Below are 18,840 nucleotides of genomic sequence, written 5' to 3' on the forward strand. Positions count from 1 at the left end.
CCCGCCAGTAGCTTCTTTAATGATTTCATCCAGCTGTTCACCAAACAGCCGTGAACCAGCAAAAGGGAGCCCAGCAAGAAACTTCTTGGAAGAAGCATCTGCCTTCCACTCTCGAAGCCACAAAATCTTGCGGATAACAAGAGAATTAGCTGAAGCCACCGCAGTGCGGTGAGAAGCCTCCAGCATGGCAGACATGGCATAAGATGAAAAAGCTGAAGCCTGAGCAGTTAAGGTAACCATCTCAGGCATAGATTCCCTGGTGAGGGAATGCATCTCCTCTAGAGACGCAGAGATGGCTTTGAGAGTCCACACTGCTGCAAAAGTCGGGGAAAACACGGCCCCCGCAGCTTCATACACAGATTTGGCCAGAAGGTCAATCTGACGGTCAGTGGAATCCTTAAGTGAGGTGCCATCAGCCACCGACACAACGGTCCGGGCTGAGAGCCTAGACACCGGAGGGTCTACCTTTGGGGAGTGAGACCACTCCTTGATCACCTTAGGTGGAAATGGAAACCGGTCATCAGAACCACGCTTTGGGAAGCGTTTGTCAGGGCAGGCCCTGGGTTTGGTCACAGCGGTCTGAAAACTGGAGTGGTTAAAGAACACACTCTTCACTCTCTTAGGCGAGGTAAACTGATGTTTTTCTGCCAAAGAGAGTTGCTCTTCTGAGACTGGCGGATTGAGATCCAGCACAGAATTAATGGAAGCAATCAAGTCACTAAGATCTGAGTCACCCTCAGAGAAATCGATGGGATACATAGCCTCCGAGCCCCCAGTGAGGGCATCCTCCTCATCTAGAGAGTCAGCTCTTGAGACAGAGCCGTGGGATGGGGAGGGGGAGGAAACCCTGCGCCTTCTCTTACAAGGACGGGGTCTGGGATCAGATGATGAATCCTCCGAGAGCTCCGATGGACGGAGGTCAGAGGATAGGAGTCCTCTGTCAAGAGTATTAGAGGCACCCTGTGAGGGAGGCTGATGCATATTCATCAAAGTCCTGGACAAAAGTCCCATAGACTCAGCAAATGACTTGGATATGGACCTAGAAAAGGACTCTACCCAGGCCGGGGGTTCAATCACAGGTGCAGCAGCAGCCTGAGAGACCACTGGGGGTGAGACTCCAGGCTGTGGCACCGCCAAGTTAGAGCAGACATCACAATGTGGATAGGTGCTCGGCTCAGGCAGCAGGAGCTTACATGCAGTGCATGCAGAATAAAGCTTTGGAGCCTTGCTCCTTGTGTGAGACATGCTGCTGGAGTGGGGGCTTTGCAGAGAATAAACCCCAGGGAGAATATACAGAGGTCCACAACCGGAGACCGGCTATGGCTTACCAGACCGCTGAGCGCGGTGTTGTGTGCCCTCCAGATCCCGAAGCCCGGTCCCTCAGTCGCAGCACCTCAGCAGAGATGCAGAATGCAGGATGTCCCAGAGCAGAGTGAACTCTGCCTGAGAAACTAGGGGGCGTTCCTATAAAAGAGCGGGAACTGGAGGGCTATAGAGACCTGCAGGGAAGGAGGGACGCCCCAGCAGTGGGAAGTGTCCCTCCCCTGTGTAGAACGGCCGCCGGGAGGAGCCGAACCTGTCCCTCTGCATGAGTGACATGCGAGGGCAGGAAAATGAAACTAGGCCTCCGGCGAAGCCAGGGCCTAAATTTAAGCGGCGAGGCCGACAAGCAGGCACCATCGGCGCCTTTCTCAGGCAAAAGCTAGAGAACCTGCCGGAAAAGTTAAAACAATCACATACAGCATACTCTCCCCTTACAATAAAGAACCGGGACCCCCAACATAAATGTCTCAGGTACTTAGCTGCTGAGACGCAGGGCCATGTCCCTGGGGATGAGTGCTCCGGTCCAACAGAATCCTCAAGGGGCTGTGGATGGAGACCGGACTCCTGCCAGGCATGGAGACCGTGCTGGCTCCCACTTCAAGCCAGAGCCCAGAAGGGATGGTGAAGGAGCGCGGCATGTAAGGCTGCAGCCCTGTAAATCAACCTTAACAACACCGCCGACACAGTGGGGTGAGAAGGGACATGCCGGGAGTCCAGACATGGACCCGCTTTTCTTCAAACTCTTTCCAAAAGTCAAACAAATCAGATGAGAATGCATATGTGGATGTATGCCTCCTGACACAAAGCAATAAACTGGCTAGGACTGGCTACCAGGGGGTGTATAAGCTCAGAGGGAGGAGCTACACTTTTAAGTGTAGTACTTTGTGTGTCCTCCGGAGGCAGAATCTAAACACCCATGGTCTGGGTCTCCCAAAGGAACGATAAAGAAAATTATTATTTTAAGTACCTGGTGTAGTTTGAAGAAACGCTCAATATCTTCCCCTTCTCCTCCGGCGCTGCTGACAAGAAGATGTCGGAGCTGGTCTACTGGTCGGAGCTTGTGGAAAATATGACTTCCCTAAAGATTTAAACATTAATAAAGATTAATTGGAGTGCAAATTGTAATGCACATCGGTCCAATCTAATAGGAAAGTCACTACAGACCTTAGCAGACAGCAGCACAAACTTCTTGGGTGGCACAATGTGTTGTCGGGTCATCACCGGCGGGTCGGTCACCGGGATTAAATCCATGTTTAGTGGAGTTATAACCTTCTCAACCTTCACTTCGTCAATAGAATTGAGAGTCCAGGAATGGCCATCAATGGCTACGGTCACCTGAATATTCGTATAAAAGAAAAAAAAAAATTATAAATTAGACATTTATTCCTTCTAAACATTGAGAGACGGACTGTCTGCTTGAATCAGTGCCGATGCTGCAGTGATCACAGGGCTTTCCATACACAAAACCAAAGAGTAAGTCTGCCTGTATAAGTCAGTGCCGATGCTGCAGTGATCACAGGAGTACCCATAGACAAAACCAAGAGTAACCCTGCCTGTATGAGTCAGTGCCGATGCTGCAGTGATCACAGAGCTATCATAGACAAAACCAAAGAGTAAGCCTGCCTGTATGAGTCAGTGCCGATGCTGCAGTGATCACAGGAGTACCCATAGACAAAACTAAGAGTAACCCTGCCTGTATGAGTCAGTGCCGATGCTGCAGTGATCACAGGGCTATCCATAGACAAAACCAAAGAGTAACCCTGCCTGTATGAGTCAGTGCCGATGCTGCAGTGATCACAGGGCTATCCATAGACAAAACCAAAGAGTAACCCTGCCTGTATGAGTCAGTGCCGATGCTGCAGTGATCACAGGAGTACCCATAGACAAAACCAAAGAGTAAGCCTGCCTGTATGAGTCAGTGCTGATACTGCAGGGATCATAGGGCTATCCATAGACAAAACCAAAAAGTAACCCTGCCTGTATGAGTCAGTGCCGATGCTGCAGTGATCACAGGGCTATCCATAGACAAAACCAAAGAGTAACCCTGCCTGTATGAGTCAGTGCCGATGCTGCAGTGATCACAGGAGTACCCATAGACAAAACCAAAGAGTAAGCCTGCCTGTATGAGTCAGTGCTGATGCTGCAGGGATCACAGGGCTATCCATAGACAAAACCAAAGAGTAACCCTGCCTGTATGAGTCAGTGCCGATGCTGCAGTGATCACGAGTACCCATAGACAAAACCAAAGAGTAAGCCTGCCTGTATGAGTCAGTGCTGATGCTGCAGGGATCACAGAGACAGCAGACAACCCCTTTAATAGTATATACCACTTAAGTGCTAACTTTACATTAGAGGTATAAACTAACGCACAAAGATGCAGATGTCAATAGGTACATGAGTGGATAAAGGGCAAATGCTGTCACCTGCATCTCCATCAGTGGCCTCTGAAATGGAAAGGAGTCATGGTTGATGCACCATAAAATGTCATGATCTTCATTTTCAGAGGCGGCCATAAGCAACACACCTAAGACATGGGAACAATGAAACATTACATTAATCCAGTATTGGATAAAGGGGAGATTAATACACAGCACAAGCATGCATTCACAAGACTGGATATTACGGTTCATGGTCCGGACCATGGTGGGGCTGGGCATTGTGGACCGACCATGGACCGTAATACTTGGTGTTTGTATGCACGCCCAACAGAACTCGTCTGAGCCACGCACCATTGTTATACAGCGCTTTGTGGACCTTTGATGGCTTTTCCACCGTGGACGATGCAGAGAATCCAGGTGGTAAGCGGACATGCACCAAGGACAGCATGCAGGGGTGAGCGGCCGGCTGCTTGAAGGGTGCGGTACTGAAGTACAGACGGACACCTGCAATAGAAGAACGAGTGTTAATCATCCGAATAGAATAAAGCTGTGGTAGGTGCTAGATGGCATATAATAAAAATATAAAATACTGTACATGTTTTATATTCTATATGAAAAAAAGAATATAAAATTTTATATATATATATATATATATATATATATATATATATATATATATATATATATATATATATATATATATATATATATATATATATATATATATATATATATATATACACACACACACATACATACATATATACACACACATATATACACACACATATATACACACACACCGTATTTTTCGGACCATAAGACGCACTTTTTATCCCTCAACTGTTGGGGGAAAGTTGGGGTTGCGTCTTATGGTCTGACTATAGGGCTGCGGCCGGGAATGAGGGTGCTGCGGGTCATCGGGGGCACGAGCAGGCTGTAGCAGCGCCTGCTCGTGACCACGTGGGCCCGCTCATTACATATGCACGCCTATCCTCCCGCCCATTTCTCAGTGCAGAAGCCGGCGCTGACAGGTGGGCGGGAGGACGAGCGGGGACGCGCGCATAGTAAAGAGCCGGCCAGCATGATCACCCCTGGCAATTACAGCCTGGAGTGATCATGTGCGGCTGTATTCACTGTCCCCCGCGCGTCATCATCAGGGCGGGGTGCAGTGAATCTGTACACTCACCCGTCCCCGTGTGTGGAGCTGTCCCCCTGCAGCACGCGATGTCTTCCTGTCTGTGCCGGTCAGCTGATCTGTGCTGGTCAGCTGATCGGCACAGACAGGAAGACATCGTGTGCTGCAGGGGAACGGCTCCACACACACAGGTCAGCAGCGCAGAGAGGAAGATGATCGGTGCTGCAGGGAGTGAGGAAGAGGTGAGTATAAACGTTTATTTTTTTTCTCTGTGCTATAGGATACAGGCCATATAGCAGGATGGTATATGAGCACGATGGGGGCATATAGCAGGATGGGAGTATATAAGCAGGATGGATGGGGGGTATATGAACAGGATGGGGGGTATATGAACAGGATGGGAGTATATGAGCAGGCAGGATGGGGGTATATGAACAGGATGGGGGTATATGAGCAGGCAGGATGGGGGTATATGAACAGGATGGGGGTATATGAACAGGATGGGAGTATATGAGCAGGCAGGATGGGGGTATATGAACAGGATGGGAGTATATGAGCAGGATGGATGGGGGAATATGAGCAGGATGGATGGGGGAATATGAGCAGGATGGATGGGGGGGTATACCAATAGGATGGGGGTATATCAATAGGATCGTGATATATGAACAGGATGGGAGTATATGAGCAGGATGGGAGTATATGAGCAGGATGGGAGTATATGAGCAGGATGGGAGTATATGAGCAGGATGGGAGTATATGAGCAGGATGGGAGTATATGAGCAGGATGGGAGTATATGAGCAGGATGGGAGTATATGAGCAGGATGGGAGTATATGAGCAGGATGGGGGTATATGAGCAGGATGGGAGTATATGAGCAGGATGGGGGTATATGAGCAGGATGGGAGTATATGAGCAGGATGGGAGTATATGAGCAGGATGGGAGTATATGAGCAGGATGGGAGTATATGAGCAGGATGGGAGTATATGAGCAGGATGGGAGTATATGAGCAGGATGGGAGTATATGAGCAGGATGGGAGTATATGAGCAGGATGGGAGTATATGAGCAGGATGGGAGTATATGAGCAGGATGGGAGTATATGAGCAGGATGGGAGTATATGAGCAGGATGGGAGTATATGAGCAGGATGGGAGTATATGAGCAGGATGGGGGTATATGAGCAGGATGGGAGTATATGAGCAGGATGGGGGTATATGAGCAGGATGGGAGTATATGAGCAGGATGGGAGTATATGAGCAGGATGGGGGTATATGAGCAGGATGGGAGTATATGAGCAGGATGGGAGTATATGAGCAGGATGGGAGTATATGAGCAGGATGGGGGAATATGAGCAGGATGTTGGTATATGAGCAGGATGTTGGTATATGAGCAGGATGGGGGAATATGAGCAGGATGGGAGTATATGAGCAGGATGGGAGTATATGAGCAGGATGGGAGTATATGAGCAGGATGGGGGTATATGAGCAGGATGGGAGTATATGAGCAGGATGGGAGTATATGAGCAGGATGGGAGTATATGAGCAGGATGGGAGTATATGAGCAGGATGGGAGTATATGAGCAGGATGGGAGTATATGAGCAGGATGGGAGTATATGAGCAGGATGGGAGTATATGAGCAGGATGGGAGTATATGAGCAGGATGGGAGTATATGAGCAGGATGGGGGTATATGAGCAGGATGGGAGTATATGAGCAGGATGGGAGTATATGAGCAGGATGGGAGTATATGAGCAGGATGGGGGTATATGAGCAGGATGGGGGTATATGAGCAGGATGGGAGTATATGAGCAGGATGGGAGTATATGAGCAGGATGGGAGTATATGAGCAGGATGGGAGTATATGAGCAGGATGCATGGGGGGTATATGAGCAGGATGGGGGAATATGAGCAGGATGTTGGTATATGAGCACGATGTTGGTATATGAGCAGGATAGGGGTATATGAGCAGGATGGGGGAATATGAGCAGGATGTTGGTATATGAGCAGGATAGGGGTATATGGGCAGGATGGGGGAATATGAGCAGGATGTTGGTATATGAGCAGGATGTTGGTATATGAGCAGGATAGGGGTATATGAGCAGGATAGGGGTATATGAGCAGGATGTTGGTATATGAGCAGGATAGGGGTATATGGGCAGGATGGGGGAATATGAGCAGGATGCTGGTATATGAGCAGGATGGGGATTTATAGCAGGATCATATACAAGGCAGGAGGATCATTACCAGGATGGGGTACCTTAGTAGAGAATTTGGGGAGATTACCCCCATAACAGTGTCAGCAGCAGAGCCTCGCCCCATAACAGTGTGTCATTACCACATTTTTTGCTTAAAGTTTTATTTTCCCATTTTCCTCCTCTAAAACCAGGGTGCGTCTTATAGTCCGAAAAATACGGTATATATAATATATATATATATATATATATATATATATATATATATATATATAATTGCCTTATTCTGTCTGTCTGTCTGTCTTGCTCCAAAATTGTGTCCTTACGGTGACACAAAGCTGATTGGCCGCTGGGCTCGCCATGGCCCCGCCTCCCCGCACGGATTGGCCCTCGCCCAGGCTGCGCCCCCACACGGATTGGCCGGCCGCTCGCCCAGGCTCCGCTCCCCCACAGATTGGCCTCTCGCCCCGGCACCCTGCAGGCATTGGCAACTCGGCCACGCCCCGCCCCCCTCACGCAATGCACGCTAGCTCTGGCCCCGCCCCCCGCATTCCCTGAACCGACACGGTCACGGAGCTACGACTACCAGGTGAGTACTGTACCCCTGGGGGCCCACATCAGCGTACGCCGCCAAACCAGCCGACACATACCCTCGCATTGCTGGGGCTGGCCGGCGTATGCTGGTGTGGGCTCCCGTGCGAGCGGGGGACGAGATGCGCTGGTAACCATGGTAGCATAGTTACCAGCGCATCAAGGTCCTGCAGCGGCGAAAAATACACACACGCACACACATAACAGCACACACACACACATACACATCAGATCACACTCACTCTCACACACACCTCACACACACATCACATCGCATCCACACATCAAGGTCCTGCAGCGGCGGAACATACACACACACACACACACACTCTCACACACTCTCACACACACATCACATCGCATCCACATACTCACAACAACCTGGGATGTCGCTTGCTTTTCGGCGGCGATATTGTGCTGTGAGCTTCCAGGACCTGCCGGAGGATCACATGGCCAGAAGCATGTGGTATCTCCGGATGTTGTGAGTATGAGCGCGTATGTGCAATATCGTCAATGTGTGTGTGTGTGAGTGTATGCGATCGGGTGTGTGTGAGTGTCGGCAGAGGAGCACGGCGTGCTGGAGGCTGGGAGGAGAGAGGCTGATCCTGGGGAAGGCTGGAATGGGGAGGCTCAGAGAAGAGAGGCTAATGCTGGGGGAGGCTGAGGCTGGGGTAGGCTGGGAGGAGAGAGGCTGATGCTGGGGACCGAAAAGGCATCAGCTGGGGACCGAAAAGGCATCAGCTGGGAGGAGAGAGGCTGATGCTGGGAGGAGAGAGGCTGATGCTGGGAGGAGAGAGGCTGATGCTGGGAGGAGAGAGGCTGATGCTGGGAGGAGAGAGGCTGATGCTGGGAGGAGAGAGGCTGATGCTGGAATGAGGGAATGAGAGAGGCTGATGCTGGGAGGAGAGAGAGAGGCTGATGCTGGGAGGAGAGAGAGAGGCTGATGCTGGGAGGAGAGAGAGAGGCTGATGCTGGGAGGAGAGAGAGAGGCTGATGCTGGGAGGAGAGAGAGAGGCTGATGCTGGGAGGAGAGAGAGAGGCTGATGCTGGGAGGAGAGAGAGAGGCTGATGCTGGGAGGAGAGAGAGAGGCTGATGCTGGGAGGAGAGAGAGAGGCTGATGCTGGGAGGAGAGAGAGAGGCTGATGCTGGGAGGAGAGAGAGAGGCTGATGCTGGGAGGAGAGAGAGAGGCTGATGCTGGGAGGAGAGAGAGGCTGATGCTGGGGGCAGAGAGGCTGATGCTGGGGGCAGAGAGGCTGATGCTGGGGGCAGAGAGGCTGATGCTGGGGGCAGAGAGGCTGATGCTGGGGGCAGAGAGGCTGATGCTGGGGGCAGAGAGGCTGATGCTGGGGGCAGAGAGGCTGATGCTGGGGGCAGAGAGGCTGATGCTGGGGGCAGAGAGGCTGATGCTGGGGGCAGAGAGGCTGATGCTGGGGGCAGAGAGGCTGATGCAGGGGGCAGAGAGGCTGATGCAGGGGGCAGAGAGGCTGATGCAGGGGGCAGAGAGGCTGATGCAGGGGGCAGAGAGGCTGATGCTGGGGGCAGAGAGGCTGATGCTGGGGGCAGAGAGGCTGATGCTGGGGGCAGCGAGGCTGATGCTGGGGGCAGCGAGGCTGATGCTGGGGGCAGCGAGGCTGATGCTGGGGGCAGCGAGGCTGATGCTGGGGGCAGCGAGGCTGATGCTGGGGGCAGCGAGGCTGATGCTGGGGGCAGCGAGGCTGATGCTGGGGGCAGCGAGGCTGATGCTGGGGGCAGCGAGGCTGATGCTGGGGGCAGCGAGGCTGATGCTGGGGGCAGAGAGGCTGATGCTGGGGGCAGAGAGGCTGATGCTGGGGGCAGCGAGGCTGATGCTGGGGGCAGCGAGGCTGATGCTGGGGGCAGCGAGGCTGATGCTGGGGGCAGAGAGGCTGATGCTGGGGGCAGAGAGGCTGATGCTGGGGGCAGAGAGGCTGATGCTGGGGGCAGAGAGGCTGATGCTGGGGGCAGAGAGGCTGATGCTGGGGGCAGAGAGGCTGATGCTGGGGCAGAGAGGCTGATGCTGGGGGCAGAGAGGCTGATGCTGGGGGCAGAGAGGCTGATGCTGGGGGCAGAGAGGCTGATGCTGGGGGAAGAGAGGCTGATGCTGGGGGCAGAGAGGCTGATGCTGGTGCAGCATGGGGGATGGAGCACGATGGGGAGTGCGCAGCATGGGGGATGGAGCACGATGGGGGGTGCGCAGCATGGGGGATGGAGCACGATGGGGGGTGCGCAGCATGGGGGATGGAGCACGTTTGGGAGTGCGCAGCATGGGGGATGGAGCACGATGGGGAGTGCGCAGCATGGGGGATGGAGCACATTTGGGAGTGTGCAGCATGGGGGATGGAGCACGATGGGGAGTGCGCAGCATGGGGGATGGAGCACGATGGGAGGTGCACACCTCCCCCCAACACACACACACACTGCACAACACACCACACACTGGGAACCACAAACACCGCCCTACACAGACACCCACACACACAGACAACGCTCCACACACACACAACACCCAACACACAAACACCGCGGCATACATAAATATACGCACATACCGCACAACACACATTGCACAAAACATACCTCCCCCAAAACACACCACACACACACAAACCGCGCAACACACACACAACGCTACAGACACACAGCGCTGCACAAACAACGCAACACACATACAACACCGCTCTCACCCCCCACCACACCCAGACAACACTCAGAACATGTACATACAGCGCCCTACACAAACACTTAGTAACTACACACAACAACATCTATATATCTATATATCTACCGTATATATATATATATATATATATATATATATATATATATATATATATATATATATATATATATATCTATCTATCTATCTATCTATCTATCTATCAAAAATCATACATGAACTACACAATACGTAAATTCTAGAATACCCGATGCGTAGAATCGGGCCACCTTCTAGTATATTATAAATACACAGTGCCTACAAGTAGTATTCAACCCCCTGCAGATTTAGCAGGTTTACACATTCGGAATAACTTGGCATTGTGACATTTGGACTGTAGATCAGCCTGGAAGTGTGAAATGCAGCAAAAAAGAATGTTATTTCTTCTTTTTTTTTTTTTTAAATTGTGAAAAGTTTATTCAGAGGGTCATTTATTATTCAACCCCTCAAACCACAAGAATTCTGTTTGGTTCCCCTAAAGTATTAAGAAGTATTTCAGGCACAAAGAACAATGAGCTTCACATGTTTGGATTAATTATCTCTTTTTCCAGCCTTTTCTGACTAATTAAGACCCTCCCCAAACTTGTGAACAGCACTCATACTTGGTCAACATGGGAAAGACAAAAGGAGCATTCCAAGGCCATCAGAGACAAGATCGTGGAGGGTCACAAGGCTGGCAAGGGGTACAAAACCCTTTCCAAGGAGTTGGACCTACCTGCCTCCACTGTTGGGAGCATCATCCGGAAGTGGAAGGCTTATGGAACTACTGTTAGCCTTCCACGGCCTGGACAGCCTTTGAAAGTTTCCGACTGTGACGAGGCCAGGCTTGTCCGAAGAGTCAAGGCTAACCCAAGGACAAGAAGGAAGGAGCTCCGGGAAGATCTCATGGCAGTGGGGACATTGGTTTCAGTCAATACCATAAGTAACGTACTCCACCGCAATGGTCTCCATTCCAGACGAGCCCGTAAGGTACCTTTACTTTCAAAGCGTCATGTCAAGGCACGTCTACAGTTTGCTCATGATCACTATGAGGACTCAGACAGACTGGTTCAAGGTTCTCTGGTCTGATGAGACCAAGATTGAGATCTTTGGTGCCAACCACACACGTGACGTTTGGAGACTGGATGGCACTGCATACGACCCCAAGAATACCATCCCTACAGTCAAGCATGGTGGTGGCAGCATCATGCTGTGGGGCTGTTTCTCAGCCAAGGGGCCTGGCCATCTGGTCCGCATCCATGGGAAGATGGATAGCACGGCCTACCTGGAGATTTTGGCCAAGAACCTCCGCTCCTCCATCAAGGATCTTAAGATGGGTCGTCCAACAAGACTTCGACCCAAAGCACACAGCCAAGAAAACCAAGGCCTGGTTCAAGAGGGAAAAAATCAAGGTGTTGCAGTGGCCTAGTCAGTCTCCTGACCTTAACCCAATTGAAAACTTGTGGAAGGAGGTCAAGATTAAAGTCCACATGAGACACCCAAAGAACCTAGATAACTTGGAGAAGATCTGCATGGAGGAGTGGGCCAAGATAACTCCAGAGACCTGTGCCGGCCTGATCAGGTCTTATAAATAGAGAATTTTGTTTACTTACCGTAAATTCTTTTTCTTATAGTTCCGTATTGGGAGACCCAGACATTGGGGTGTATAGCTTCTGCCTCCGGAGGACACACAAAGTACTACACTAAAAAGTGTAGCTCCTCCCTTTGAGCATATACACCCCCTGGTGAGCCAGTCACAGCCAGTTTAGTGCAAAAGCTGAAGGAGAATAGCCACCCACAAGTAGAGATAGAGCAAGAACCGGAACAACCGGAGCCTCTGTTTACAACAACAGCCGGTGATAACACGCGGAACAAGAAACTGCCAACAGGCAACAGGGAGGGTGCTGGGTCTCCCAATACGGAGCTATAAGAAAAAGAATTTACGGTAAGTAAACAAAATTCTCTTTTTCTTTATCGTTCCTATGGGAGACCCAGACATTGGGACGTCTCAAAGCAGTCCATGGGTGGGAATAAACAAAACTGAGAAGTAGGCGAAACCTAACTTCACAAATGGGCAACAGCCACCTGAAGGATGCGTCTGCCCAAGCTAGCATCTGCCGAAGCATGAGCATGCACTTGGTAGTGCTTCGAAAAGGTATGCAGACTAGTCCAAGTGGCAGCCTGACAGACCTGCTGAGCCGTAGCCTGGTGCCTGAAAGCCCAAGAGGCACCGACAGCTCTGGTCGAGTGTGCCTTGATCCCCGGCGGGGGAGGCACCTGAGTACACTGGTAGGCATCGGAAATGGCCGACCTAATCCAACGAGCTAAGGTCGGCTTAGAAGCCGAGAGGCCCTTACGCCGACCTGTGGTCAGCACAAAAAGAGAGGTGCACCGCCTAAGAACAGCGGTGCGAGACACATAGATCCGGAGCGCCCGCACCAGATCCAGAGTATGCAACGCTTTTTCAAAGCGATGAACAGGAGCCGGACAAAAGGAAGGCAGGGAAATGTCCTGGTTAAGGTGGAAAGGAGAAACCACCTTAGGGAGAAAGTCCGGAGTCGGACGGAGAACCACCTTGTCTTGATGAAAAACCAAAAAAGGTGACTCCGAAGAGAGCGCAGCCAAATCAGAGACTTTCCTGAGGGAAGTTATGGCCACTAGAAAGACCACTTTCTGTGAAAGACGAGACAAAGAAACCTCCCTAAGAGGCTCAAAGGGGGGTTTCTGCAAAGCCGTGAGGACCAGATTAAGGTCCCAGAGATCCAAAGGCCGCCGGTAAGGCGGAATGATGTGAGATGCGCCCTGCATGAAGGTGCGCACCTGAGCCAGCCGGGCGATACGCCGCTGGAACAACAGTGACAGAGCCGAGACCTGTCCCTTGAGGGAATTGAGGGATAGTCCTAGCTGCAGACCGGACTGTAGAAAGCACAGGAGGGTCGGCAAGGAAAAAGGCAAAGGAGCATGGCCGGAAGAGCGACACCAGGACAGGAAAATTCTCCAGGTCCTGTGATAGATTTTGGCCGAGGAAGACTTCCGAGCCCGAGTCATAGTGGAGATGACTTCAGGAGGAATACCAGAAGCCGTCAGGATCCAGGACTCAAGAGCCACGCCGTCAATCTGAGAGCCGCAGAATTCTGGCGGAAAAACGGACCTTGTGAGAGAAGGTCTGGACGGTCCGGGAGATGCCACGGCACCTCTACGGACAGATGGAGAAGGTCTGGGTACCAAGCTCGCCTGGGCCAGTCTGGAGCAATGAGGATGACCCGACGGCCCTCCATTCTGATCTTGCGCAGGACTCTGGGCAAGAGAGCTAGAGGGGGAAACACGTAAGACAGACGAAACTGGGACCAATCTTGAACCAGAGCGTCCGCTGCAAAGGCCTGAGGATCGTGGGAGCGAGCCACGTAAACCGGAACCTTGTTGTTGTGCCGGGATGCCATTAGATCCACTTCCGGAGTGCCCCACTTGCGGCAGATTGACCGAAACACTGCCGGATGCAGAGCCCACTCGCCGCGGTCCACGGTTTGACGGCTGAGATAATCTGCCTCCCAGTTTTCCACGCCTGGGATGTGGACTGCGGATATGGTGGGCATGGAGTCCTCCGTCCACTGAAGGATGCGTTGAACCTCCAACATTGCCAGGCGGCTGCGTGTCCCGCCTTGGTGATTGATGTAGGCAACCGCTGTTGCGTTGTCTGACTGGACTCGAATGTGCTTGCCCGTCAACAGGTGGTGAAAGGCTAGGAGAGCTAGGAGCACAGCTCTGATTTCCAGCACATTGATCGAGAGGGCTGATTCGGACGGAGTCCAAGTGCCCTGCGCTCTGTGGTGGAGATATACTGCTCCCCAGCCGGATAGACTGGCATCCGTGGTGAGGATCACCCAGGACGGGGCCATGAAGGAGCGTCCCTGAGACAGAGAGAGGGGCCGAAGCCACCACTGAAGGGAGCCCCTGGTCTGTGGCGACAGAGCCACTAACCTGTGCAAGGAGGAAGTCCGCTTGTCCCAACAGCGGAGAATGTCCAGCTGCAGAGGACGCAGATGGAACTGGGCAAAGGGAACCGCTTCCATTGACGCCACCATCTGACCCAGCACCTGCATGAGGTGTCTGATGGAATGACGGCGGGGCCTCAGCAGAGAGCGCACCGCCAGATGGAGGGACTGCTGTTTGACTAAGGGCAGCTTCACAAGTGCTGGCAGAGTCTCGAATTGCATCCCTAGGTACGTGAGCCTCTGGGTCGGAGTCAGAGTGGACTTGGGCAGATTGACAAGCCACCCGAATTGGGTTAGAGTGGCGAGAGTGAGCGAGACACTCCGCTGACAGTCTGCACTGGATGAAGCCTTGACTAGAAGGTTGTCCAGGTAAGGAATCACTGCCAACCCCTGGAGGTGCAGAACCGCAACCACTGCTGCCATGACCTTGGTGAATACTCGAGGGGCCGTGGCTAACCCGAAGGGGAGAGCCACGAATTGGAAATGTTCCTCTCCGATTGCAAAGCGTAGCCAACGCTGGTGTGAAACTGCAATTGGCACATGCAGATAGGCATCTCTGATGTCGATGGATGCCAGGAAATCTCCTTGGGTCATTGAGGCAATGACTGATCGCAGAGACTCCATGCGAAAATGCCGCACCTGAACATGCTTGTTGAGAAGCTTGAGATCCAGGATGGGCCGGAAGGAACCGTCCTTCTTGGGGACTAGGAAGAGATTTGAGTAGAAACCTCTGAACCGTTCCCGGGCGGGAACCGGTACAATTACTCCGTTGGCCTGCAAGGATGCTACGGCCTGAGAGAAGGCGGCGGCCTTGGAGCAGGGGGGGATTGGACAGAAAAAATCTGTTTGGTGGGCTGGAAGAGAATTCTATCCTGTAGCCGTGGGAGATGATATCCCGCACCCACTGATCGGAGACGTGTTGAAACCACACGTCGCCAAAGTGGGAGAGCCTGCCACCAACTAAGGACGTTGCTGGCGCGGCCAGATAGTCAAGAGGAGGCTGCCTTAGTGGCAGCAGTTCCTGCGGTCTTCTGAGGACGCGGCTTCGTGCGCCAGTTGGGTTTTTGGTCCTTGGCTGAGTTAGTGGACGAGGCCGAGGGCTTAGAGGACGACCAGTTGGAGGAACGAAAAGAACGAAACCTCGACTGGTTCCTGCCCTGGACAGGTTTCCTGGTTTTAGTTTGTGGCATGGAAGTACTCTTCCCGCCAGTAGCTTCCTTAATAATTTCATCCAGTTGTTCACCGAACAGCCTGGACCCAGCAAATGGGAGCCCAGCAAGGTACTTCTTTGAAGAAGCGTCTGCCTTCCACTCTCGAAGCCACAAGATCCTGCGGATAGCGAGGGAATTAGCCGAAGCCACCGCAGTGCGGTGAGAAGCCTCCAGCATGGCAGACATGGCATAGGATGAAAAGGCTGAAGCCTGGGAAGTTAAGGCAATCATTTCCATTTCGGCATAGAGTCCCTGGTGAGGGAATGCATCTCCTCTAGAGAAGCAGGGATGGCTTTGAGAGCCCACACTGCTGCAAAAGATGGGGAGAACGAGGCCCCTGCCGCCTCATAGACAGACTTGGCCAGGAGGTCAACCTGGCGGGCAGTGGAATCCTTAAGTGAGGTGCCATCAGCCACTGATACAACGGTCCGGGCTGAGAGTCTAGACACCGGAGGGTCTACCTTTGGGGAATGAGCCCACTCCTTGACCACCTCAGGTGGGAAGGGAAAACGGTCATCAGAACCACGCTTTGGGAAGAGTTTGTCAGGACAGGCCCTAGGCTTGGTCACAGTGGCCTGAAAACTGGAGTGGTTAAAGAACACACTCCTTGTTCTCTTAGGCAAGGTAAACTGGTGCTTTTCTGCCAGAGAGGGTTGCTCCTCTGATACTGGCGGATTGAGGTCCAGTACAGAATTAATGGACGCAATCAAATCACTAACATCTGCGTCACTTTCGGACAGATCAATGGGGCACATGGAGGTAGCGTCCGAGCCCCCAGTAAAGGCAACCTCCTCGTCCTGCGAGTCAGCTCGTGAATCAGAGCCACGGGACGAGGAAAGAGAGGGAGCCCTGCGTCTCCTTTTAGGACGACGGGGTCTGGGACCAGATGAAGAATCCTCTGTGAGCTCCGCTGAGAGAGCCCTAGCAGCAGAGGAACCCTGGGAAGGGGGCTGATGCATGGTCAGCAAAGTCCGGGACAGCTGTCCCATGGAGTCGGCAAAAGACTGGGAGATTGACCTAGAGAAGGATTCTACCCAAGCCGGGGGTTCAGCCACCGGAGCCGGAGCAGCCGGAGGGACCACTGTGGGTGCGATACCAGGCTAAGGCATTGCCAGGTTAGAGCAGGCATCACAATGTGGATATGTGCTCGGTTCAGGCAGCACGAGCTTACAGGCAGTGCATATTGCGTACAGCCATGCAGCCTTGCTCCTCGTGTGAGACATGCTGCTGAAGTGGGGGCTCTGAGCTAGAATGACCCCCAGAGAGTATATAAGCAGGTCCACAACCGGAGGTTGTGGCTTACCAGACCGTTTGTGTGCCCTCCAGATCCCACAGCCCGGACCCCCAGAGAGATGCTGCAGCCAGCGCCGATCGCTGTGAGAACGCTGATAAAATGGCGCCGGAGCGAGGAGAGGGGGCGGGGCCTACTCTGAGAGCGGGATCTGGAGGGCCAAGGAGATTTACAGGGGAGGGAACATTTCCTCAGAGAGGAGTGTCTCTCCCCAGTGCCGAACGGCCGCTGGGCGGAGCCGCACTGTCCCTCTGCATGATTGACATGCAGGGGCAGTGAAATCGAAACTAGGCCTCAGGCGAAGCCGGGGCCTAAATTTAACGATGCGGCCGGCGCGCAGGCACCATCGGCGCGGTTCTCAGGTGAAAACCAGAGAACCGGCCGGAAATGTCAGAATAGATACACAGCCCACTCTCCCCAACAATAAAGTACAAGGGTCCCCTCGAAAATAACGTCTCAGATACTTAGCTTGTGAGACGCAGGGTTTCAAGTCCCTGGGGATGAGTGCTCCGTCCGGCAGGATCCTGAAGGGCTGCGGATGGAGACCGGTCTCCTGCAAGGCAGGGAGAACCGTGCTGGCTTCCACTTCAAGCCAGAGCCCAGGAGGGATGGTGAAGGAGCGCGGCATGTAAGGCTCCAGCCCTGAAATCAACCTTAACAACACCGCCGACACAGTGGGGTGAGAAGGGACATGCCGGGAGTCCAGGCTTGGACCCGCTTTTCTTCAAGCTCTTTCCAAAAATCAAAAATCAGATGAGAATGCATGTGTGGATGTGTGCCTCCTGAACACAAAGCAATGAACTGGCTATATTTGGTTATCCAGGGGGTGTATAAGCTCAGAGGGAGGAGCTACACTTTTTAGTGTAGTACTTTGTGTGTCCTCCGGAGGCAGAAGCTATACACCCATGGTCTGGGTCTCCCATAGGAACGATAAAGAAAAGACGATTATTAGCTGTAATTGCAAACAAGGGTTATTCCACAAAATATTAAATCTAGGGGTTGAATAATAATTGACCCACACTTTTATGTTGAAAATTTATTAAAATTTAACTGAGCAACATAACTTGTTGGCTTGTAAGATTTATGCATCTGTTAATAAATCCTGCTCTTGTTTGAAGTTTGAAGGCTCTAACTTATTTGCATCTTATCAAACCTGCTAAATCTGCAGGGGGTTGAAGACAACTTGTAGGCACTAATATATATATATATATATATATATTATAATTTATATATAATTATAATTCCCCCCATTGTCAGCATCAGCACCGCACTGTACAGCAGACATTATCTCCTGTGAATGTCTCTCTCAGCCGGTGTTCACAGGAGGATCTTCATAACAAAACACAGGAGTCATCAGCTGAGCCCCGGCTGTAATCACAACCCATTGGTGCCCCACAATCCCGTCACAGGGCCACGCCGATGGGAGCGGGGAATGAACATATTAAATCCCACTGTCATTGGGATTTAACTGGCTAACAGCGGCGACCGGATCTCCATTCCACTCACAGCTGATAGAGGCACATGACAGCTAATCAGATAAGCCGATATGTGCAGGGAAAGACGCGGGCTCGGTGTGTGAGACCGCATCAAAAGGGAGGGACATGACCTTTGACATAAATATACGTCATATTGTTGTGAAGGGTTAAAGTCTTCAGGTTTCGCTTCTAGCGCGTTTGGCACTAAGATGAGCTGCCTCGTGTGAGGAGAGAGGATAGCCCACCAGGATAGTCCACCAGGACAGCCCACCAGGCTGAGCCAACACTTTTTTATTACCTAGCCTTGAGCCTCCAAGTGGCAGGGCATATACCCATGGTTCTGTGTCCCACAATGTATTCAATGAGAGAAGTGGAAGGAGAGCATTCATACTAAATTTTTTTTTCTCAAATACTTTACATTTTCATTTATTTGTTTCACATGATCCTCCCCAAAAGGTGAAAAGGAAAAAAAAAAAAAAAAAGGATTTTTGTGTACTTACCGTCTTCACTGGGGGACACGGTCCTGTGTCCCCCAAT

At 51.9% G+C, this 18,840-nt stretch overlaps 1 protein-coding gene across 2 annotated transcripts in view; it reads right to left on the minus strand.

The window, feature by feature from the left end:
- NUP155 (nucleoporin 155) overlaps positions 1 to 18,840 on the minus strand; it is a 181,348-nt gene that overhangs the window by 88,021 nt on the left and 74,487 nt on the right. For both annotated transcript variants that reach the window (XM_075328661.1, XM_075328657.1), the window contains exons 11-14: positions 4,053 to 4,205; positions 3,747 to 3,847; positions 2,488 to 2,658; positions 2,291 to 2,401 (exon numbers count right to left, since the gene is read on the minus strand). In XM_075328661.1, coding sequence (XP_075184776.1) covers positions 2,291 to 2,401; positions 2,488 to 2,658; positions 3,747 to 3,847; positions 4,053 to 4,205 — 536 coding nt within the window. The remainder of the gene's footprint in view (positions 1 to 2,290; positions 2,402 to 2,487; positions 2,659 to 3,746; positions 3,848 to 4,052; positions 4,206 to 18,840) is intronic.

This window comes from Anomaloglossus baeobatrachus, chromosome 1, assembly GCF_048569485.1.
Source record: "Anomaloglossus baeobatrachus isolate aAnoBae1 chromosome 1, aAnoBae1.hap1, whole genome shotgun sequence".
Taxonomy (NCBI): domain Eukaryota; kingdom Metazoa; phylum Chordata; class Amphibia; order Anura; family Aromobatidae; genus Anomaloglossus; species Anomaloglossus baeobatrachus.